We start from the raw sequence: 26,315 nt of genomic DNA, 5'->3' as shown, positions 1-26,315 counted from the left end.
GGAAAGGGCAATCGAGTAATACCTCGTTGCATAGGTCTCTGCAAATGTTACAAGAGTTCGAACACGATTTTGGAATCCACTAACTACTTTCAACATGGCGACCATATCAATATCGAAACCCTGAATTTCTAGTTCATCATGAAGAAATAATGTAACTTTATCCGCCCTTCACACTATTTCCAGGCTTAGGACTGGCAACGATTTCTACTCACAATAAGGAATTCGTTGGCGTGTTTAATGGCTGCATCGCAAACTGAAAAGGTCCTTCATTGTACAGAAAATGATCGCTGCAACGTTGCTTGACAAAAGATAGTACATTAGTCTTAAGTGAAATAAAAAAAAAAAAAAACGAAACACAATGAGAAACGAATGATGAACGAAAACGAAAAGAATAGGTAAAGCATTGACTTCGATGCACATTTACCAACTTACAGTAGATGTTCGAAATGCCTGCCCTGTGCCTCGTGCATTTCTGCACACGGTAACTGGGATGATTCTGTGCCGCAATAATTTCTTCCTCGCTAATCAGCCTGCATGCAGCAACTATGCGCTCCATCATGTTGTCCCTTGTTGTGGAGCGATGTTGATAAACGATTTCTTTAAGTCGTCCCCATAGATAATAATCTAAACTGTTAAGCCTGGTGACCTAGGAGGCCAGAGCACAGGTCCACTCCTACCTACCCAGAGACCACGAAATATTGCATTCGCCTGATTCCTCGCTGTGAGTTCAAAATGTGCTGGGCAACCATCTTGTTGTAGCCACATGTGTGTCCTGATGTGTAAGGGGACGTTTTCGAGAAGAATGGGCAATTGTTCTTGCAGAAATGTACGGTAAATAGCACTCGTAAGACTCGCTTCAAAAAAATGAGGTCCAATTATTCTTCTGTCAATGATTCCACACCACATATTCAGACCATCTCCGTTCATGATCAACCTCTTCCATCCACTGTGGGTTTACGGCGGCCCAATAATGCATGTTGTGACGATTTATCTGACAATCACTTTTAAATGTAGCCTCATTAGACCACAATACTATTTCGTCAAAGAATCGAGAATTTGCATGCACTTGAGCTTGAGACCACATGCAAAAGTCGAGCTTGCTTTGAAAATCAGTGCCATGTAGCTCTTGATTCAAGGAAATATGGTATGGATGAAACGAGTTAGCCTTCAAAATGCTTGACACCGTAGTTGCGCTGACACCAGAATCGCGAGCAACTTGCCTGATACTCGTGTGAGGATTAACATGAAAGGCTGCAAGTACATCAGCAGACTTATTATCTCGAACAGGCCGAGCTATGCGTTCATTCCTGTGACTGCTAGAAGGTTGACCATTTCTACTTCTGCGTAGACGTTCGGCAAGTTTGCAAAACACACGTGTCTTGAACGACGTTCCCGATCGGAATACGTAGCAGCATATACACGAGCAGCAGCGGAACAATTTCTTCGGCATTACCCGACACCATGAGCATATCAAATGCTTCTTCGTTTGTGAAAGGCATTTCAACTTACATGCCACGATTTGCCAATGCGAAGTAATTGACAGAAATGCACACGACCAGGAGGAATGTACGTTAACAAATCCAGACTTTCTACACAATCCTTTTGATGACGCAACGTCTTGCAACAGACAACGGTGAATGAAACCAAGATTGGAGTGGCGTATTCATGTTATCAGTGGAAGCACACTATAAGTGGCAGAAGAGCTAGGCACACCTCCACCTGTGCGACATAACTTGCGTTGAACCGGGCAGTGTGAAAAGCTTACGCGCAGTCAAATGGAACTTGTTTCTTTGTGATACTATTACGTGCCCGCCCTTCTTTTTTGGTCAAGTGGGCAACTTCACTAGTACGTTTTATTTCTTCATGACGAACCAGAAATTCAGGGTTTCGATATTGATATGGTCGCCATGTTGAAAGTGGTTAGTGGATTCCAAAATCGTGTTCGAAATATTTTAATATTTGCAGAGACCTTTGCAACGAGGTATTACTCGATCCCCTTTCCATTTGAAATTTTCGAGTTCTGACCTTACTTTGGACCCCGTTTTTTTGAGTCACGCAGTTTTTTTTGACCCTGAGTCACCATGTGGCATATTATTGGAAAGCGTGTGTCTTGCACTTCCCGAAACTGTGACGGTGCTTACATTATCTTTATTAGTAAACTCCGTATACTCTATTTCGCGAACTTTTTTTTTTTTTTTTTTTTTTTTGAAAAAACAATTGTACACGGAAAACTTTAGGTAGTACGAACAAATGTTTCTTAAGGCAATCTTATTTCCCCCCACCTTTCCGAATGTGCATTCGAAACATCGTTCCCATTTGAAAATCGCAAGAATGGGGCATGTGCCCCCCCCCCATTACACCACGAAGGGAGACTTTCGGGATTTTGTGAATGATTTCTACGGATTCTTTGGACCCACATTTATGATGCAATGTTTTATTTCAACTTGATAGCATGTACCGTTCTCGAGAAAAAGGTAGTGTCTGAGTCGCTCTGGAACACCACCCTATATATATTCCTTAGGAAATATCTTAAAAATATGGGATTGAAATACTAACTACCATTCAATTCCACTTATTTCATCTATAGCAATGCCACTCAACGGAAATACGACATACGGTTATGGCTTTCTCTTCCGAGGGATTTGCCTAATATCAAGCCAGTCTGAGCATCGGAGATGGTACGTCCTCCAACTTTGACCCGATTTGCTTTCCTTTTCCGCATCCTGGCTCGAGTACAATGAAACTCATAGTGTTTGTAGAGCTCAATGTGTAGTCTCACTTCCATAAAACTTCAACGGAGCTCGCTCCCTCTTTTGGGCGATATTCAAAATATGTCAAAAATATGCGCGCCTTATGGGCATTTCCAATGCATTGATGACCCCTTTTTGGCCATAACCGTGGGACGTAAAACTTAAAGATTTCATTTCATTCCATTTTTGGCCATGTTCCCCGTGAGCTATGGCCACCATTGTTTATATGTGAAGATCTTAGGTCACGACCTCTTCCCACACTAAATTGCATACGTGCAACGCAAACGGAAAAATTGGACACTTTTGGAACAGTTTCTTTAGATGGTAACTCTTGTCAACTCGTGAAGCAAGAAAATATTGGAATATCCATCACTTCCTGTATCCAAATACTAAACGAAGAGCAAAATGGCGCTAACAACCTGATGCACTTCAGTAGGGAAAAAATAGGGGATAAAAGAAAAAGGGAAGACTATAACAAAGTATAAAGAGCTTGTATCTTGGTATATAAGATACATTATGTTAGCACTTTAAAGAAATTAAACATGAAACAAAAATTACCCTACTGTGAAAAACAGTCGCAACAAAAAGAGTTGTGTTGTAGTGTAGCCCAGTCAATGAAAGTCAAAAAACATCAAAGTTCGGAAAAAATTTGGGTAAAGCTGATTTTCTCTCAAGTGATAGACCACTATGAGAGGAACATTTTCCCAAAAGTCCCCGCCCCTCCCCCTGGAGCTTCTCCCCCCACGCCCCTTCAAAGTTAAAAAAATGGGCGTTTTAGAAAAAAGGCCATATCTTCAAAACTAATGGACATATTGACATGCTTCTTCTTTTCTCGTAATCTGTTAAATGTGCTCTACAATTTCGTATTCCTTAAAGTTTTTCATAAACCTAATGGTTTCTTAGCAATTTTAACCTAAAGAGTAAAAAATGAAAAAAATTGCCCGCGCCATTTTGTTTTTCCTCTTATATTTCCTTAGTGAGTTGTGATATGGAAAAATGTTTCAAATAAATCTTAAAGAGCATAAAATTATCTTTCCAACGGTGTTTATATGGTGGGGGTTACTCTTAAAATTAGCCATGTAACGAGGTAACTTTGAAGACGAGCGGGCTCAAATTTTCGCCTCAAATATCATGGAAGGATAAAATGCATAACACTAAGTAAATGTGTTAAAACAGAAGTGAAGGTGAAGCGAACTCCGTTGGGAACATTTAATCCTGAAACTATTCGTATTCTTTCGTATGCCAAAAAAAAAGTCACCGTAGTAGGCTCTCCGATATTTTTGTGGAAGATTTTAATGACTTGAAAGTTACCAGAGGATTTGAATGTCGAACGGTACACCCCATATTTCCAATGAATGTTTTGTGGATTGCAGGCGCAGATATGCAGCCTGGGTGGAATGGATTCATGACCTCCGTAATGAGTAGAAGAGAAGATTGTGAGGATACATATATATTAGGAATTCCCTTTATAAACATTGATCCTAGCAATTCATCAACAATTTTCTCTGCTCTCAGTTATGCTGCAGAACAATGTCAGAAGCAACGCCGTGCCTGTATTGTTACGTTCTATCAACCATTGTTTTTAAAGGCGGCTGAAATTGTAGCGTCAGCAAATCCCAACAGTGAAGTGTCAAAAATTATTCTTAGGCTAGGAGGATTCCATCTATTATGTCTTTTATGGGTGCTATTGGAAAGATAATAGACGGGAGTGGTTTGAAAGACCTATGGGCTACACTTTACGGTAAACTGACTGTGAACCACATTTGAATGGTCACGCATACGCAAGAGCTGTCCGAGCATATAGCCTTACTGGTTGTGCGATTGTTAAAATGATGAAGAGCATTTTTCCTGAAATAAATGGTTCTCTTGCAAAGTCTAAATATTTCTAAAGATCTTCTTGAAAAGTTTTAATGAACAAGATGTTCTAGAAGAACCAGCTGTTAAAGAAGCTTTGAGCAAATTTAACGATTCCTTGCAGGAAATTAGGACTTTAAGCAGAATAATTAAGCTCTGGGTTAATCTCCTTAGGTGCATTAATCTCCTTATAATGCTGTTTGTCTTTGCAGAAAGATCAGGAAACTGGGATTTACATATGAATACAACAATTCAAATTCTCCCATATTTTCGTACTGCCGGACATCTCCCCTATGCTAAATCCGCCCACTTGTATGCACAAGAGATGTGCAAACTTGAATCAAAACTCACAAATCAAGAAGTAGTTCTTTTTAAGGAGAAAGGATTCTTCACTATTAGGCGGAAATGGAAGTACTGGTCAGGAACGTGGTCTGATATGTGCATAGAACAAGATTTGATGCGACCCATGAAATCTGTTGGAGGACTGACACATGGCCGTGGCATTACTGGCAATACTCTTTCAAAATGGGTACTTGGAACACCATTCTTTCTCAAAGTCCATGAGGCTGTAGAAGATTTTTTCGGAACAGCAATGCAGTTTAGCGAACAGCACGTGTAACTACGAGAATCCAGAAAGAAGAAAGACTTGTCAGACTTACAGAAGTTTACAGCTTGGTTACAAGAACACAATCCTTTTACAAAGTTGTCTGGTGAACTGGTCTCTTTGGCCACTGGGTTTGTTTGTGATGATTCAATAAACTGTGATCAAGCATACGATGTCGGTTTGTCTACCATGCACAAAATTAAAGGTAAAAATTTCCAAGAACTCAAACTGCATAGAAAAGATATGGTGAAGACACAGGCAGCACAGAAGTCAGCAAGAGTAAGATCAAAAGAGGTCAATATCAATTCTCAACAGCTTTTTAATCGGATATTGTGTGCCTGTGATAGCGCCAGCAAATTAAAGACATTACGAATATGAATTGGCAGTACGCCCACCAGCTCTGTTTGACGAAGTTTCTCTTCGAAAAGGTACAAAATCATCCTTGATGAAAGTTTTTGAAGAAGGAATCATCGAAGAACTAGATGTAAAGGATTCAACATATATTGTAGACGGAGGGTTTCTTCTTCACCATCTGCCATGGCCAAAAAATTGTACCTTTGGAGCTGTCTTAGAGAACTATTGTACACATGTTCTTAATAAATATGGTCAAAAATCTATCGTTGTTTTTGATGGTTACCCTAGTGAGCCTACCACGAAAAGTGAAGAACAAAACTGGAGAGCGGCGAAAAAATCTTCGTGACATAATTTTTTTGTCAAAACACAGTCTGTGCCACGGGAAAAGACGAGTTCTTAGGTAATAGAAACAATAAGAAGAGATTATCGTTGGCTCTGGGGTCTGAACTCGTGAAACGGGGATTGACTGTAATTACAGTAGAGGAAGACGCAGATGTTGACATTGTAATGACGGCCATTCAACAGATGAAAACTGCTTCAAAAGTTATTGTTGTAGGATCTGATACTGACCTGGTAGTCTTACTTACTACTTTGTCTCCTGAGAAAGAAAGTGCTTCTGTTTACTTTTGTAAAGAGAAAGGTGGTGTGACTCCTAACACACGGTACTTCAGGATCGAAACATTGATTGAAAAGTTTGGAGATTGCCGGCAACTACTTTTGTTCTGTCATGCGTTTACAGGATGTGACACGACATCGTGTTTTTATGGTATGGGCAAATTAAAAGTAATAGATATGCTCAAATCACCGGAATTTCAAAACTGGGCCAGAGTGTTTTTGGATATTTCAAAACCTAAGGAGAAATATTATCTACAGGTGAAAAATTAGTTTTGGCTTTGTATGATTTGGGAAAATACTCAAATTTGAATGAAGCCCGATACCACAGATTTTTGTCTTTTACAAAGAAAAGTTCACTAAGATCTAACTTTGACCTGGCCAAACTACCTCCAACTTCTGAAGCGTGTAATGAACATTCGCTCAGAGTATTTTTGCAAGTACAGAAATGGTTAGGAAATAAACTTCCTGACACAGAATGGGGTTGGAGGATAGAATTAATTAAAGAAAACGGACGCTCGAAAAAGACATTGAAACCTATTCCCACATCCAAGCCATTTGCACCAGACGAGCTTCTGTACATAATATCATGTTCGTGTAAGCAAGGATGTAGGCAATACTGTAAATGTAAAATAACTAAAATAGATTGCTCTGCAATGTGTGAGCACTGTATGGGCTGTCTTGCCTAAATTCACATTTCTATTCCGAGGAAGAACTTGTAGAATCATCATCCGAAAATTAAATAGTATACTGTATAGCTACGGAAGATTAAGTTGAAAATACTGCAGTAAGCATAGCGGACATGTTCAAAATTAAGATGTAAACATAATAAAAAATGTTATAGATATATTTTCATACGCTAATTGACTGAGGAGATCCAAGGCAAAAAATAGGGAAAGGAAGAGCAAACAAAATATTTCAAATTTTTATAGTTTATTTGTTTATCTGGAAATTATTAGATTTATAAAAAAAATAGAAAATAAAATAAAATAATTTTATCACTTTTTAAGAATAAAACAGAATGTGAAAATTATTAGTGTGTTGAATAGTTTTGGAGATAATGCCTTTTGTCAGAAACGCCTATTTTTAAATTTGGAATGGTAATGGGGATAGAGTAAGGGTTAAAGCTTCACAGGGGAGACAGGACTAAACAAAAATACTTTTCTAACAATGCAGTGGTTTATTATTTTTTAAAAAAGCTTTGTTATTATTATTTTTTTCTTTCGAAATGAAACATAGTGACAGATATTTGAGGCGAAAATTTGAGCCCGCTCGTCTTCAAAGTTACCTCGTTACATGGCTAATTTTAAGAGTAACCCCCACAATATATACACCGTTGGAAAGATAATTTTATGCTCTTTAAGATTTATTTGAAACATTTTTCCATATCACAACTCACTAAGGAAATATAAGAGGAAAAACAAAATGGCGCGGGCGATTTTTTTCATTTTTTACTCTTTAGGTTAAAATTGCCAAGAAGCCATTAGGTTTATGAAAAACTTTAAGGAATACGAAATTGTAGAGCACATTTCACAGATTACGAGAAAAAAAGAAGCATGTCAATATGTCCATTAGTTTTGAAGATATGGCCTTTTTTCTAAAACGCCCATTTTTTAACTTTGAAGGGGCGTGGGGGGAGAAGCTCCAGGGGGAGGGGCGGGGACTTTTGGGAAAATGTTCCTCTCATAGTGGTCTATCACTTGAGAGAAAATCAGCTTTACCCAAATTTTTTCCTTGCAAAAACCTTTATTGACTGGGCTAGTGACTTCTGAGTCATTATTGATTCCTAAAAATAGCACTGACAATAGGAACAGTCATATTTACGCGCTTTCTTTCAAATGCAAATTTTCTGTACACAGTACTCCTCTTACAAAAGAGCAGAAACCATTACATTCCCAACATTTCCCTCTACAATTCCTGTCTGACAAGAATCACGTTGGTATGTGATACCCAGTGGTGCTATTCAGCCGGTTCTCACCGGTTGTTAAAATAGGTTATTTCGAGTTCCCAGAACCGTTTGTTATATCCAAAAATAACAGTAAATTTACCCAGTTATACGCAGGAACAGTAAATTTTAGTTTAACTTTTTTTTTTTTTTTTTTTAAGCTACAGGGTTAAACATATGATTTCTCAGAACAAGGTATAAGCATTGATTTCTTAATCCCAAATGCTCAGATACCAAGAATAAGAATTGGGATCACATGAGTGTAGTGGTGAGGGTTATTTGTACTTTAAACCATTACCATTATCAATAATTTTCGATCCATTACTGGATGAGGTCTTCCCAGTACTTTTTGACAACCATCTATCTTGAATAATTCGTTCTCAAGATATTAGCAGTTTTATCTAATTTTGCCACACCACGTTGCATTAGGATGTTGTGTAGGTCTCTACTTGTCACTTGGAGTATCCAGTAAAAAATTGGTTTTTGTCTATCTTGTTTTGTTTATTTCCTAAGAGAGTTATATTTATTCATCTACTCTTTACTCTCTCTCTCTCTCTCTCTCTCTCTCTCTCTCTCTCTCTATATATATATATATATATATATATATATATATATATATATATATTATCACCATTGGTAATATCACGAGTAATATTACTCGTGAAACTTATGTAAGTATGTTGTACACCTGTATATACCGTTAGAGAAGAAATGCATAGGTACCATATTTGGGAAATGGACCTTGTCTTGAAAGCAATGTTAATCAATTCAAAAATTATTATTGAGTCAAAGATTAAACAAATTTATACATGTTTCTACAAAATGTTAACTCTTTTCTTATATATATAATTTTATTTTTCAGTATTCTGGTATCCGTATAGGACCTGTCGTTAAAAGGGATGTGATGAAGGCATCAATAATGTTGGAACATGACAGCCAGTAAGTTTTTCTTCTTCTTCTGTGAGAAATCGTAAATATGCAGAATACTAATTGGTAATGAAAGTTATAGTGTTTATCACAAGTCCAGGACCATAGACCTACTTCGTTTGTGAGTAAATACGAAGAAACGGAAAAAGAAAGAAGTTGTTGAAAATAAATGGTTTACAGTCTAAAATGATGGCTGTTTTCCAATCGCACTAACCGTTTGGCCTCTACACAAGTAAGGCGCCCTATGTTTAATGAAAACACGAAAACGCAACGTTTTCAGTTCAGCAGGCTGCTAGAACGTAACATAACATAAGGGAATACAAAAATTACGAGGGAACGTGCACATTGAGAAACCTAAAACACTTCGAATCAAATTTTTCAGTAATGCTGTATTTTTAGTATGGTGAGGTGGAAACAGAAAGAGCTTGCTGAACTGCAACGTTGATTTTTTCATTTAACATAGGGTGTCTTACTAGTGTGAATCCAAACGGCTGGTGTTATTAGAAAAAATGCACCGTTTTAGATTGAAATCCACCTATTCCCAACAACTTCAAATTTTTTGTATCTTTAAGCATACAGAAGTTGGCCTATGATCCCGAACTTCTGGTATACCTTGTATATTCTTTCGAATAATCTCAGACATTATCTCGAGTAAACGTGTAGTAATTCATATTAAGTGTAGTAGTTCATACTTCGTCGTAATTGAATGCGAGTGTTGTTGTGAATATATCAAAATATAATTTTAAACGACCTCTGACGTGCTTTTTTTAATATATTTTTTTTAAAAAAGTTACCATTTGTTAAGTATTGAGGAGTGCATTGGAGGATCTATTGTCAATTGTAATAAGATGACTGAATTGTAATGTATACTTGAACTCCTTTGCGTTGTAATAGTGACACAGTTAAACAGTACGTCATCACCAGTCACATTCATAGTAACTTGTAGGCAATAATTAGTTATTGTAGTTAAGCTAATTATGATATCCGTTCGTTATTCTTAGCACGTATTCGTAGAAAGCAAGATCAGTTCGCTATTGGTAAGACATTCATAGAAGTCAGGCGTACGTTTTCAGATAATGTCGATTAAATTAAATAATTGGATATTAATATTATAACCAACTAAAATGCATATGCTCTCTCTTTCAAGACCAACCTGGGTTCACAAATGCTTCCTTTCGGAGTTATAGGCTGCTGAAAACCTGAAAAAATGAACTTTAAAGTTCCATAGGTCCAAAACTATGAAACCTACCGTAGTCGGGTGGAGACTTCACTTAGGAACTATCTAAAAATGCATATTTCAGAATCCTAAGGTACTCACGCAACAATTTTTAATGAGAGAGTTTGGCTACTGGCATATAATTTGAACTATTCATCAACTACCTCTATAAAGATTGTTGCGGAAGTACTGCAGGTATCTGAAACTTGGATATTTGGATAGGGTACATACTAGTTCCTAAATGAAGTCTTAATCCAACTACACGGTAGGTGCTATAGTTTTAGAGCTATGGACTTTCATGAAGTTTTTTTTAATGTTTTCGGCAGCCTATAGCTCCGAAAGGAAGCATTTGTGCACCCAGGTTGGTCTATAAATTTTGTCTTATCTTGGTGTCAGGAATCACCTCCCAAACCTTGTCGGTGTTGTTTTAAAACACCCTCTATATAATTGATGGATTCGTAAATCAACGCTATGTCTCAACATTTTTTACGACATTGTTACATCATCAAATTGTTTGTTAGCTGTAGTGCCTAAAGCAGGATATAACATTATATCATTCTACAATCATCCGCCAAAGCGTTTGTAGGTCGTCACCATCTGCGGCTTTATAACTTGGAAATCATCAAGTCCTCTAAATTTCCTTTTAATTCTCCACTGACGATGCGAAAATAATAAATATGTATATTTTTTATCATTTTATATTGATTAGAAGCAAGTACAATATTTATTTTAGTGTTTAACAATCGAGTTGCATTTTAATCTTGTACATTTTGTGTTTCATTTATTACCCCCAATATATCTACGTATATATGTCTATTGTGGAAGTCTAATCTATTATGTGTAGTTCTGTGTTAGTCTATTGTGGAAAGTCTCGTCACCAACTGCAATGAAATTTCTGTTAACGGACACCTCCATATTACGGACAGTGCATTTGTATTGTCAAAAATATATGTATTATTGCGGGACAAAACCTTTCCTTTTACAAATACTCTCAGATACAACCAATTTTATTTTGCCCCAACGTTTTAGCAGCTTCCTTATAATGGAGAAGAATTATTCTCAATCCATACATATTTAACACAGCAAATACCTTCTGCAATTTGAAAGTAAAAGTGCGATGCGGTGCGCTAGACAGAAAATCCCTTTCCTGTAAAATGTCTTTGTCGTAAGTCAATAACCTAGTGAACCACCACACAGAACAGTTGCAAGCGGAATTTGAATTTCTCTGTGCACACTAAATTTTTAGTGTGTACTTTAGAGAAAAAATGCCACACATGATGTATCTATATATTTCACAGTCATATAAATACACCACCGCCATATTCTTGTTTCTCTACAGAGGTGGCTGTGCGGCCAGTAATTCCAACACTGAATGTAGTATTTTCGATAATAATCTACGTTTAGAACTAATGTATTTACTGTATACTGCACACAATTACCGCAGAAGGTATGAGTAGTCTACATTTGTGTAACCTCTCAATTACGGATAAATAATCGTGTTCCATAGGTGTTCTTTTCATTGTAGGCTGTTACTTAATATGTTAATCTAAATTAGCGCATTATTTACGAGTTATATTTTATAATTTGTGTGCATATACTGGATTCACGTTGCTAACTGCTGTGTTAACTGAGGCGTACCATGATGATTTACACTTGTATCTTTTCAGACATGTTCATACGGGTTACACAGCAACTGATATGTCCATTTTCTCAATATAATCTCCCTTAATGCATTTTGCCAGCAGTTGTCGGCTTTAAAATAGCCTCCTGGAACTAATTGTTTGGAGTCCCACGCACCCATGTTTGGACAATTTGTTCAAATTCATGAGCATCTGCAAACTGACGATCATGCAGATGTTTCTTCATTGCCACGAACAGGTGGTGATCGCTGGGAGATAAATCTGGAAAATAGGGGGTATGGTAGCATTGTAAATCTAGTTGACCAATGGCAGTGATTTTCCGGTTGGTGTGAGAACATGTGTTATCATGTTGCAGAAGCACTCCTTTAGCCCATTTTCCTGGCCGCTTCCTTTGGGTGGAACGACGTAAGCGTCTGAGGGTCTCTACATACGCTGCACTGTAAATCGTGGCTCGACCTTCCTCCCAGTCGATCAGGATAGTGCCTTTTGTGTGCAGAACACTGTAGCCATACGGTTCCCAGCTGAAGATGCTCGAAATTTCTTTGCCGTTGGACTATCATGATGTTTCCACTGAATTGATTGCTGCTTCATCGTCGGCTCATAGTAAGGCAGCCAAATCTCATCACCAGTCACAAGCCTAGACGTAAAATCTTCGGAATCATCATGACGTTGCAAAGTTCCGTGCACACGTCCACACGACATTGTTTTTTGCTCTGCAGACAAGAGTTTTGGAAGCCATCTTGCACTGATCTTCCCCAGGTATAAGTAATTGGCACGATGTGATGTAGAGCGTTTCTGGTTATTCCTGTGGCAGGCTCCACTTCGGAGAATGTAATGCATTTGTTCTCTTGAATGATTCTCTCCACCACGATGATGGTTGCTGATGCTGTCACTGTCACTTTTGTTCCAGAACTGTTCCTCTTTTTCGTCGAAGTGCTGCCCACTTTCCAACCTTCTACCCAGTTTTGCGCTGCTTTCCGTGACAGCACATGTTCTTCACATACGCCACAAATCGCCTGTGAATTTCAGCAGCGGCCACGCCCTCTTTTCAAAGGAACTACGACGTTCAGCGCTGTTTTCCATTATCATTTTTCATGTTGTTCGTTAGTAACACTCATTAGGGTTCAAGAAATTGGCTGCACAGTGACTCTCCCAGTTGATAGACGAAGATCCTAGATTCGTGTGACTGCCTTCCCAACTTGTGGTCCACTGTACCTGGAAAGAGAAAAAAAAAGTGTAAATCATTATAGTGCGCTCCATGTATATAAGGCAAGAACGTGCTTTTAATCTGTCTAATACAAACGGTCAGTAAATAGTAAATTCGAAAGGTATAGTCATTAACGAAAATTCTGTTTCACTTTTGAAATTTTTCAGCCAGCATCTGGTGATTTCTTTCTTTTTTCTCCTTTTTGAAGGTGTGGCTCTTGAAACTATAATTATAAATTTTAGGTTGAAGATACGATTCAATTCTTGCAAATTCGTAAATTAATGGTAAATTTATAATCGTATAACCTGGAATTGTATATCAAATAAATAAACATCATCAAAAGAAAATGATATAATGTTGCTCTGTAATATAAGTCTGTCAAAATGTTTACTTTAGCTTTTCTCACTTAACTTGAAAGAGAATAGAGTGGTAGAACGATCCTCTATTGCAATTCGTACGTTCTCCCAGACTATGTTACTTTACTGTGGACGGCATTATTTACGTGTTTTCTCAGGGACCTTCCGCTTGTTCCTATACTTAATTGAGCTGAGCGAAGCGAAGCTCTTATACTCGGGTTAGCCGTTTGGTTGTCCGCAAACTCTTCCTAGACCGTTTGGCCGATCTCAACCAAACTTAGCACGCTGATAGAGTATGTCGTGCTGAGTGACAACATAGGTCGAAATCAAAAATCCGATGTACCATCGAGGAATAATCACCGAAAAACGCTTGCTCCTAGACCGTTTGGCCGATCTCAACCAAACTTAGCACGCTGATAGAGTATGTCGTGCTGAGTGACAACATAGGTCGAAATCAACAATCCGATGTACCATCGAGGAATAATCACCGAAAAACGCTTGCTCCTAGACCGTTTGGCCGATCTCAACCAAACTTAGCACGCTGATAGAGTATGTCGTGCTGAGTGACAACATAGGTCGAAATCAAAAATCCGATGTACCATCGAGGAATAATCACCGAAAAACGCTTGCTCCTAGACCGTTTGGCCGATCTCAACCAAACTTAGCACGCTGATAGAGTATGTGTAGATGTTGAAAAAGTCAGAATAAACTGATTACGTAGTTTAAGCTCGCTCAGCTCATTTCATTGCAATCGGGTATATCCATTGCATTCCTAGTTGTAACAGTTCTCCGATAGTCTTTCACTTGAGTTTAGCATCTGTTTCCTTGGGTTAAGGGACACTATGGTGAGATGTTAAACTAAAGACGTAATCTTATTTTTATTTGAAATCTAAAATTTAATTTCAGGTATGCTGTCATCCTCGCATTTGATGTGAAAATAGAACGAGATGCACAGGAGTTGGCCGATTCTCTGGGAGTACGGATCTTCCAAGCGGATATTATTTATCACTTATTCGATAAGTTTATGGCGTATAGAGAAGAACTAAAACAAAAGAAGCGAGAGGAATTTAAGAAAATAGCAGTTTTCCCTTGTAAATTAAGAATTCTTCCACAGGTAAGTGTTAGCAAAACTTTGTACGTTTGTAATTTTTCAAAGTTGTAATTTTTGTTTGTTTGTTTGTTTGTTTTTCAGATCACCAAGGAAGATAAAATTTTAATTAGTTGCTTACTAATAACACGTACACAACGATTATATTCAAATATGCATCTGAATTTTCTTGTGTCTGAATGGTTAACGTTACCACGTGTTGTACAAAAGACTCGGAAACTTTTCCTACTAGAAGTTCATGTAGTTCGAGTGTGGTGTATGTGTTAATGTCACTCCCTACAGAAAAATAACATTAAAACTGCTATTACCTGATCAACTATCAAAATATTAATCCAATGTTCTCGGGATAGCTGCCAGAGTGTGTGTTGCTGTGCTGAGCTTTCGTTACCATACAGCGACAACAGCATTGCCATACAGATGTTGCCACTGTATAGTAACGAAAGCTCAGCACAGCAACATTCACTCTGGCAGCAATCCCGAGAACATTGGATTAATAGTAGACGCCAGCAAAGCTTCAAGATCATATTATCAAAATATTCTTCTTAAACAAGTGCAATAAACAAATAATGTTCTAGTTTCTTTGTATAGGTATACTCTTGTACTGGAGCACAAGTCTATCTTATTGTAAATAAAAAATGAAATCTGTATCTCATTAACACTTTAGTTGTTGCACTTTTTGTCGAGGACTACATTCTTTTCGTCAACTCGGGTTGCTGTCATTTAAAACGTCGGAATTTAAGCTGTTCCAGTTATACTCTGCACTGTGTCACAAATGCTTACACATGAAAGGGCCACTTCACCCTTATTAAAACATCCAATCTGATACTATACAAAGTTTTGCTGTAATTGCAGCTGACGGGTAGATTCCTAATAGCAATATTCACTAAGATGCCATACCCACATTTAACTTGGGGCTTCAGTAGTAGCACACTTTCTTAATATGTTTGTCTGGAAGTTTGCTTAAATGTGTGAAATCTATTCCGTTCCACGGTATAAGGGACATATTTGGGTTTATTCTAGAAGAGTAGTTCTTTAATATGATCACAGTTGATTTATAGAACTTCCCTGCATGCTACTATCTCCCTTACAGTGGCTCCCCTACATAGGGCTTCTCAAACCTTTCCAGATATTTTTCCATACCACATTCTTCAGCGTTGACATCTTCAAAAGCTTGGAAATTTCTAATATGTCTTCGTCACCACTTATCCGGTGGTCATACGGCATGACGGTAATTCGACCTCAGCTATATTATTATCCTGAGACACCAACGGTGCCTCCTATTAGAGCGTTCACCTTTGGTACATGAGATCCCTGGTTTGATCCTAGCTTGTGCCAAGTGGACTTTGTAGTGAACAAACACTGTGTGCATGAATTTTCTGTGGGTTCTCCCACTTCCTTCATTCCATCACTCATTATCATCATTACCATCTTCCTTGCGACGGTGCATAATTGTGGGACATTAAACTAGAAATTTCGTTTCATTTCATTTTACCAAACAGCTTGATTCTAAATAAAACGAAAGGATACCTTAGGCAGTAGTACTTTATTATTTTTGGTGTCAACCATAGGCGGAGCTATGGGGGGGGGCATAGGAGGGCATTGCCCCCCAACTTTTTGACAGAAAATAAAAATGCCACCTATAAAATCCTTCAATTCTCATTTGTATTTACCGTGAGCCCCAGCAGACAAAAGGTCTGCCCCCCCCCCCCCCCCCAGGAAACAATTCCTAACTCCGCCTATGGTGTCAACTACCACATAACGTTAACAAGCGTGGTTGCCATTATAAGTTTTGAACTCACACATATTTCCACTTATAAACTGTTCCTATTCACACGTATTACATACACTTTATTTATTGGAGGAAATACTGTACCCTTAATCACCTATTGGTGTCTTGTACTTACGTATATGTTTAACTTACATACAACTTACATAGTTTCTACAGTAACTAGCAGCAGTAATGAAACTGAGACTAGCAGCACAATACGAAAGTCTGTTTATAGATACTTTCGTTACTGTATCCTAAGTCATCAAGTGGTTTTCATAAAGTAATTGTCAACCGTGTCGCACACACTAACCGTCACTTACATACTATTTGTCTCTATAGGGGCATTTATTTCCTTTTTTTATCATATCCATAATGGTTCTCTTATTAGTCACATGTATCGTCTGATTTAGTTTTGAGACTTACATCGATGAATCATGCCATTTGATTTCGTAGAGCGATATACATGTTTGTAATCTGATTACCATTTGTATCTGTACTGGAGTTCTCCACTTCTTAACTCAATAACCTTCACGCTGCTGGGTTAACATCTGAAGTGCAAGAGAGAATTACGGAAATCAAAAATAAATGCGTTAGTTATTCATCACCAGTTTCAGATGCGATTTCTGTCAGATCTTGTATTAGAACTATTAACCTTTTTATTCATGAAGCTTCGATAGGTACCTGTAATCAGTTTTTTGTTTCACGTGAACCAGTGACGGCTGACTGTTGTTTACTTTGCTTGCTTTTAATCCCTAATTCATATTTGATTTACATTAGCAATCAGAAAATTTCAGTCTTAAAATTGTGACTTCAGATTGTTTTCCAGTAACATCTTAAATCAGATACCAAAATACGTACCTTTTTTAATTTCGTCGTACTTGATTCTGACAATAATTATTCCCTGAAATACTTAGCTCCTAGCAGAGTAGAGCAAATACTGAACACCTATCTGCTTTGGAATACAATTCGAAATTTGATTAAATTAATTGCCATAAAGCACTCGTAATGGAACGAGGAAGTAATTCCGTGACAGGGAAGTTAGTTCTATCTTGCGAGTCAAAATAATTTTTTTACGATAGTGAGAATCCTCTGTCCCCATTGCTTCGATCCTGAATTGGGGTTTGACAATTTCAGGGATATAAAAGAGTAAGAATGGATATAAAAGGTGTATTTTGAGTAGCGCAAAAGTCATTTGTTCTTTACATTGACATTTAATAACTTTTGTCGTACGGAGACACCTAACGTTTGTGCGTATTTTCATTGAATGAAGCAGTAGGATTTCAACAGTGTTCATAGCATTTTGGCAGAAATAGCTCTTAACAGTTTGGCAGAAAGCAGGTGTAGTTTTTTGAATCCTGAGACTTACGTTTCCAAGTGTTTACAAAATTCGTTTTACAATACCAAAACTTCTCATCATTTTCGAGATAATTTCAAAGTTCATTTCTTCATTCGATGAGATACGAAAGATTCGAAAGTGTTGATATCTTGACATTTGTTTGTTTAAAGCGTAAGATCTTGGCTGAAGGGTAATGACATTGTTTATAGAATGTTCTCTTCTTAGCGATTGCATAATTTCTTTATCCGAATTTGAAATGACCTGTGCCTTGTTTATTGTAAGTTTCAGATAAGTTACTTGATTTAGGGAAGAGGTTATGAATTGAACTTAAAGGTCAAATTTGATAGGCAAATCTACATGAATATTATGCAATATTAGCAGCTATCAGCAAAGTTTATTGTGGATGCAGTTGATAGCGTTCTTTCGTATAGTATTGTAACAACTGTGATAATAATGATGATAAATAGTGGCAGTTATCAACAAAGAGAGTTGGCAATCCTTGACACTACAACTTCAATATTCTGATTTATAGTAGAACTCTAAGTTACGAAAATAATCTTGATAATTTCATTCATGAAACAGTTTTTCAAACTTTCCAGCAAATATTAATATCATGCAACAAGTTTTAATTGATAACTTAGAAGACTCAAATAGAAATAGTTGGCAGACAGTGCAGTAGTTAATTCGTAAAGGATAAAAATGTATTTAGTCAATTCCTCACCCCACCCTTATACACCAGAAAGGATAATTGTATACTTTGCCGATTAATACTGTGTTTTAAAAATGAAGTAAAATATAAACTTTATTCAATTATGAGAAATTGTAATAAAATTATATTAAAGTCCAAAGCCGTGTTTATTTTTATTTGCGAAGGAAGAAGAGGAGATGAATTAATATATCGAAAAAATACTTTATGTTATAGAAAGTATAGGATTCACATTTCCTTTGAAAATTGGCGCATTTGTTCGGTTTTTTGACTCGTTTTTTGGAAAATTAGTATCCACATGGAGTCCAACTTAGGACTAGTCCAAAAAAGCATCTGTTTTAATCACTCGGGTGCTCTTTACTGTGTATTTTGAGAAGACAAATAACAATATTACTTTTTGCATTACTAGGAATGGTACAATTTCTATGAAATTTCCGTAAACAAACACCTAGTAAATTATATTTCCATCGTAAATTGAATTGTGAATATATCCAAGAACTATAGTTACAATGCCTAATATCAGTTTGTATAAATTGGTGAAAGAAATATTGCTTTGTTTTCAAGTCTAGTGTTGTGTCCTTTAACTTTAATTAGGTTGTACTATAGTAGGTTATAAAGAGTATTGAAGTAGTCTGCTCCGAAGAAAGCACGAAGCAATGGAACGAGTAGGGACGACAGGGTGAACACTTGAAATATAGAGAAATTTAACTCCGCAACTCAGATGCAGAAATATCAATTAATTACCTTTAGGATGATATGTCACCTGTTCATGATAGTTTGAACGTATGTTGTTCAGATGAAGATCGAATGAACTTTATGAAATAATCGTGGTATGTAGGGGAAAGATTTAAAATAGCATTTAAAATGCAGCAATTACCTTCTTTTAAATAAATGTTCATCATTTACTTCGTTGGTGTGATTTGATACTTTATCGACGTGATCAAGGAATTTAAGGATGTAGTGCCTTCCGATTTTTTTTTTCCCTTTTTGTTCGTGAATCCATTATCAGTTGGATAATCTCAGTCTAAGATTGTTCAGAAAAGTTCTTGACCATTTTTTAAAATTATTTGTTTAAAAAAGTCTGTCCTTATTTTTCAGTATGGCCTTTTCGCAAGACTATCACATGAGTGTGATCGTGGTGTTATATTGACATTCAGGGTTATCTTATACATTTGTAAATAATGAAGGAATAAGAGTTAAGAGTTTGATATCAAACAAACATATAGCTGATTCATTATTTCTTCCATATCAATTACGTCTTTTCAGAGTAAATTAATTTTAAGTCTAATACGTAAAATGAAATGTAATTCGGTGCCCCATATGTGCCAATGGCGAATACTGTCGCCTTCAGCGTGTATAGTCCCAATTTTTCAACGTTGACCAGGCATCGTAAAGACCAGAACCGGCACAAGGCCCGTGCAAAAGATGCAGTCGCATCGGGGCCCGAGGTTAAGGGAGCGCTGTCGACGAAAAAGAGGGGGTAATAAGATGGATTTGTTGAAGTAAGATATATTGTCGGTTAGGGGTTGTTTAATTGTTAAATGAACTTCTGAAATGGGAAATATTATTAAAAATGTGCCCAGTTAGGGTTTCGATAGTGGTTCAAACATGAAAGGCAAAAATGTTCGTATTCAAAAAAAAAAAAAAAAAAAAATAAAAAATAAAAAAAAAATAAAAAAGCAAGCCTCAATCCTGAGCATTTTATGTACCATGTGAGTGAAGCCACTCCTTAAATCTCGTGGTAGATGATGTTGCTATGTTATGTCTAGTAATCCGCTAAACCGGATGTCATTTTTTAAAGCACTGTAAGGTAATTTTTTAAAATTTTTATTCAGGTTCCACACAGATAAAGCATTTCGACTAATAATATTACGAATTTAACTGTTAGATGATTAAGTAACACTCGTTGGAAGAGCAGAATTTATGTTCTCGAACCTCTAAGATACAGTATAGAAGTATGTGATGCCGTATACGAGATCAAAACCAATCCTAAAATTGACGATTTTGGAAATAATCATTGGAAATAATAATAATAGTCATAATAATGGTGGTAGAAAGAAACAAAGATAGAGATATTGTTCAGAATAAATTTTGCAAGTAAATTTCTTCAAAAGTATTTTGAATTTACAGATTGCTTTAGACTTGTGTGGCAGTGTGGAAAGTGCCTTGGGATCGGGAAAAGGTCTAAATAGTTCGTAACTAATGCAAGGGAACTGGCAGAGAAATTGGAGATCAATCCAAAATTCTCAGATGAGACTTATATCAATCATGAAAAGTCAAAACATTTTTTATATTAGTGGCCCCAACGCTCTCGCCTTTGGTGCGAGTGTCCCAGATTCGATTCGATTTTCGCAAGCGAAAAACTGAAACGCTTTTTCAGGCCAAGCACCCTGAATGAGGTTTTCGTGGGTGTTCCTCATTCCCACCAGGTAAATGCCGGGATGGTACCTATCATCGAGGTCCCAGGCCTCTTCTTTCCTGTCCCAATCCTTTCTTCCTTCCCTTTCCTTGGATAGTCTGATCACCGAGGACGTTATCCCTCATACGTGATGGGCTAACAGACATAGATGGCGAAAGCCAAGAAATCTGATTCCTAATCCTAATTTTTCATATGAATATGATGATCAACCTTTTGAAGCAAGATCAGGAAGGACTTCTTTCAAGGTTAACTTCTTTTATGTGGTTTTAGACAGTCATCAGTTCGATGTCAGAAAGGTTTGAACAAGTGCAAATGAAAATTTCTGTATGACATCTAAGCCTTCAAAAGTTGGAAAGAAGTGAACTTAAGAAGTATTACACCAATCTTCAGTCAGTTTTGACCCATTAAAACGAGTGTGATATTAACAGAAATGAGGTGCTGTAAGAGTTCTAGCTTTTGTCACCAATGCTGCCTCGTACGAGCTGCCCAGAAAAGATGCTATTCTATGTAACCGCAGATTCATTTATTGCCACTTTCCCAATATTTTTATTAGCTTAAGAATCTTGCTAAGCATTCCAATGTCAAATAGTAGCAGGAAAAGTTTTTCCAGACTAAAACTAATAAAAAAATACCTCAGGACTTTCATTTCATAAGAACAACTAAACGAACTAGCAGCGCTGGCTATAGAAAGTGAAATGCTTAACATCATAGATGTACAAAAGATAGGAGATTTTTCCAAACGCAAGACCAGAAAAATAACAATTTTGATGTTTTGTATTTTAGCTGAAACTTCTTAGAACATTTGTATTTTCTTCGTGCTCTCAAATACGATTCTCAGCATTGAGCTGGATTTTATACAGTCAATTTAGGGTTTTCCCATTGTTTAAATTTAGTTAGTTGTACTTGAATAAGCAGAACTTTTTTTTTTTCTAATTTATGTTTTCCTATAGTGAGTTTACTGAACTAGTATATCTTTGTAACAGTCCACTATTAGTTATCATCCATCTGCATTTATGGCACCCAACTTAATATTTCATAATGTAATACATTCATTTCATTACTATAGTACATATACTGTAAAATAAGAAGTGAAATTTTTGTTTGCAAACCTTTCGGGACTTGTGCGTCTTACTTGTGAGTGTTGTGTACGTCAACCACTTCGGTAAATTAAACAATTTTCTCTTGAATCAATAAGTGCTAACAAAGGTTCATGTTATTGTATTAGCCTCTTAATTCTATAACTTTGGAATATAACTCAGTGTTTGTTAAATAATATATTAGTGCTTACTTATTTTATTCTTTTCAGTTTATATTTAATTCGAGAGACCCTATCGTAGTGGGTGTTATAGTTGAAGCTGGTATTGTGAGGGAAGGTACTCCAATTTGTGTTCCTAGTCGAGAGGTAAGTACCAAGAATGATTTTTTATTGAATTATGGGATTTTGTTTCCACCAAAGCTTAGTTTTCATGTCCGATGTAGAAAATTATGACTTTCGTTTGTTACTAAAAGTATTAAATTCGAGCGAAAAGAACACAGGATCATTCGTATTGGAACTTTAAGATTTTAAGCATCGTTATAGTATAACATAGTCTTGGAAGAAGTTATGTAAATATTTGTATTTTAAATACCTTATTTATAAGCACAGTTTAATTCCTTCGGTTTTAAAACTACTGACTAGCTTATATGTGATTTATATCATATCCAAGAAGAGGATATTATGCTGTTTTCAGCATATTTTTCTGAAATAAATTCGGAAACTTGTTGCAGAAAAAAAAATCTGCAAAAGGGAAGAAATCCCAACCTTATTCGTACAAATTGACCGTTCCTACGATGTTTTAAAACAAGTAACGGCAAACAATAATCTTTAATAAAATTTAAATATAGATAGGAGAGACGGGAAAAAGACAGATTCTTACAGTATGTTGAAAGAATTTGGATTTCCCGAATTCCTAAACTTGATAAAGATATGTCAGTAAAGCTGCCAATAGGAAGAAAGTAATTCGACTGGGTATTTCATAATTATTAACGGTCCGAAATAGGAGTACGTCGTTTTTTCGCTCGTAAATGCAATTTATAAAATTAAAGATACAAACAGAGGAATAAGGTGGAAGGTTCTTTCCTACTTGCCTGTGTCCACTTATGATGTCGACTTGATAGACAATGATGTCAGGTAAGTGCAAGAAAACGCAAATAGTTTTCTCATAGGTAATGTAAAGATGAAGACAAAGTAATGTCATGATGACAGAGATTAATAGCGGGAAGTAATGCTGTTACACTGTACAAAACTTTCAACATCATATGAAGATAAAACCCTTCCCGTAAGTACTGTTAACATACTGGAATCTATGACATACTGGACATAGCTGTTAATAAGTAACTCTAAATGTTATATATTGTTGGACGAACAATGAAACAGCGCTATTTGGAAGTGTCCGCGTCATCTCACTAGACATCTGATGACTCTCAGGTCTTCTAAATTTCGTAAATTTCTTTATTTCTTAGTTATAAAATGAGGTTAAATTTGAAGTCCCTCGAGATTCTTTTGCGATCGGTCACTGTAATTGTGAAAGAAGCATGATTTTGCTTTGATTCTAATCTTTAATGGATGTGCTTTCAAATGTTACGATAGTTGCTGTTATACTTCCATTTCCCTCCGAGATTTCCTCGTTGGACCATTCACCATAAGAGATACGATGCCAGCGATTGCCAAATCAAGTTAGACAAAGATTCTAACCAATCTATAATCGTACTTCTCCGACAATTACAGTGACAAGTAAAAGTTACTTTGTCTAAATCCTTGTAAATATTCACACACATTAAAAAAAAAAAAAAAAAAAACTCGTTTCTCACATACACAACCAGTTAAATATTCTCTTCCCCGTTATTGAACAGTCTTACGAAACCTACAGGAAACTTCCAACAGTTTACTGGTAATCATCAAAAATCATGAGAGTCTTCCAGACAAATCGAAAAAGCTTCAAGAAAGAAAATTTTCAACATTATAAAACAGTTATAACAAAAATGCACACTTTTTAAATACTTCTGTAAGGCACCAATCAACAAACATTTTTTGAATGTTGGGGAATATTTCTGTCAAAAAATGCTTCCTACCGCAAGAAATTTTTCAACTGTGAGTTCCTCTTTCCCTTAAGAACTTCATTTTTCATAGAAGCGTGAAATAAGACGTGCAAATTGAATATATAATACAAAATACTGCTTCCAAGATCATATACGTACATTTCTTCTAGCAGGAAGGGGGGAAGTGAAAATTCCCCGTCTGGTAGATATTTTCCCAGTCATGTGGGGCTTAACAGCGTAGAAGAGTTGGTACCGACTAACAGTGCTTAAAACAAGTGGAAACCGAACAGAAGCTCCCGACGTACAAAACTGCAGAACCGAATAGAAACTCCCGAACTCTGTTACCGGGCCAATTCCCCAGCAAATTTTCTTCAGATCTGGCCAGTAGATACCGAAAAATAAATTACCACACATACGTACGTACACGTGGAGTAAAACTATACGTTCCCGTATGCTTAAACCAATTGCTAATAATCGTTTGAACCAGAATTATGTTAAAAGTATATAATCGCTGCAGAGAAAAACAGGATGCATACTTTTAAAATATTTCTGACTGTGTTTAAAAATACTATTTACTTCAAACTACCGCCATGAAACTTTGGACGGAGTGCCCTTGTTAAAAAGAATATCCAAATTCCTAAAATTTGTAAAGACATGTCTCAGTAAAGCAAGTAAAAATTGCGAATTGGAGTAAGTTAATTTGACTGGTTGTTTCAGATTAGTTCGCCGAATATTTATAAAGGCAGTTTCTTACTCTGAGGATTGAATAGAGGCTGAAGTCTTTCGAAAACAAGATGTTGAAAAAATGGAAGAAAAGGACAACGAAATGGAGAAAAGTGACATAACAGAAGAGGCACGTATTTCTGTATGCTAGGAATTTAGATGGAGAGGTTTATGATGAACAGAAGTAGCTTACATGGGAGATACTCGTGTCGTGTACCGAAGTGTGAATTGGATCACAACTTCTTGCGATGAAAATGACATGTACTTACTAATGAATTTGAAATTTAAATGAATATTTTAAAAGTTTAAATGTACAGATCTCGTAAAATTTCCCTTCGTTCTTAACTAAACTTTTCATAGTAGCTAGTGCCCAATACAGATAGTCGAAAAATAGCATTAATTAAATTTGATATTCTGACCACATCACCATCCATCGTGTTGCTCATTTCTGAGTGTCGTAACCCCATTATCCTTGCTAGTCACATGTCTAGTGCTCTGTCGCCATTTTGTTCAAACTTCAGCTTTACTTAAGGCACTCTGAAGAAGCAGTCCAGTTATGTGTTTTATTTGTTCTATCCACCTGTAGAGTTCTTACCCGCTTTCTAGTGCCCTCAATTTTACCTTCCATGATAATTGTATGTGCATTATCTTCATCATTGTTCTATATACCTGAAGAATTGGAGAATTCTTCTGGGGACTCGAGAGATACTTGTTGTTTTTCAGTAATAGATGCATTAGTTCTCTTTGCTGTCGAAGGTATACGTAGCATTCTAGGCCAACACCACATTTCATACGCATAAATTGGCTTTTTATTAGATGCCTTCATTGTCCAAGTTTCACATCCGTATAAGAAAACAAAGAACACTATAGTGTGTCGACCAGACGAACCTTGGTGTTTGTGATTGCACAGTTCTTCCAGATCTTAATAATTTTTTGCAGTGTAAGATGTCCAATCATGATCTTTCTTCTGATCTCTTTTTCTACGTGACTGTCGATCGAAGGTGCGCAAGATCATATACGATCTCCAGTTCGCCTAAACAGCTGTCCTGTGAGTTGGACGTGTGCTTCTCGATCGATCGTCATTATTTTGGATTTACTGAGGCTTATAGTACTCGCGCCCAGTCGTGAAGCTTGGGCTCTAAACCAATCACAGCAATATTTTGCTTGAGCTCCGATGCATCGGAAAACTTCGGTACAATTCGTGGAAGCCGCTTCCCAAGCCGCTTCCCATACTTGGAGAAACGTCAAACAGCTGAAATTTACCAACAATGTTGCCAAATTTTGAAGATATAGTAAATAAATATTTAAAAAAAGCATTTAAAAATTACCAATAATAATATATTGCACAACAACAACCACTGTAACAATTATTCTACAACGGTAACAATAACACAATACTAACAACAAAAATATAACCACCCAAAAAAAGAAAATTAACAAAACGGAACTTGGCGCCAATCCGACAACATTGTACTCTCGGGAGATGTTTTCCCTGTAGCGCGAGAGACGACACTGATAAAATTTGATGGGTGGGGAAATGGCATGAACACACCCTCGCGATTCACTGAAACACACCCTCGCGTTCTGTTCGTTGGTGAAATCGATAGATCTAGGTCAAGCTTCACGACTCGGTGTGAATACTATAGTTCAAGTTTATATTGTGTACTAACATTCTTGTCTCGACAAAATTTCTGAGAGCTCTGCTTCACATC

General features: G+C 36.7%; 1 protein-coding gene across 1 annotated transcript in view; it reads left to right on the top strand.

Annotated features, from left to right (window-relative positions):
- eIF5B (eukaryotic translation initiation factor 5B) overlaps positions 1-26,315 on the top strand; it is a 377,721-nt gene that overhangs the window by 213,926 nt on the left and 137,480 nt on the right. Inside the window, exons 18-20 of the mRNA XM_081752175.1 lie at positions 8,982-9,058; positions 14,372-14,579; positions 22,109-22,204. Of these exons, the coding sequence (XP_081608301.1) occupies positions 8,982-9,058; positions 14,372-14,579; positions 22,109-22,204 (381 nt within the window). The remainder of the gene's footprint in view (positions 1-8,981; positions 9,059-14,371; positions 14,580-22,108; positions 22,205-26,315) is intronic.

The sequence above is a fragment of the Thermobia domestica genome, chromosome 3 (genome assembly GCF_964235325.1).
Source record: "Thermobia domestica chromosome 3, izTheDome1.hap1.1, whole genome shotgun sequence".
Classification (NCBI taxonomy): Eukaryota; Metazoa; Arthropoda; class Insecta; order Zygentoma; family Lepismatidae; genus Thermobia; species Thermobia domestica.
This window is presented reverse-complemented; position numbering and strand designations above follow the sequence as displayed.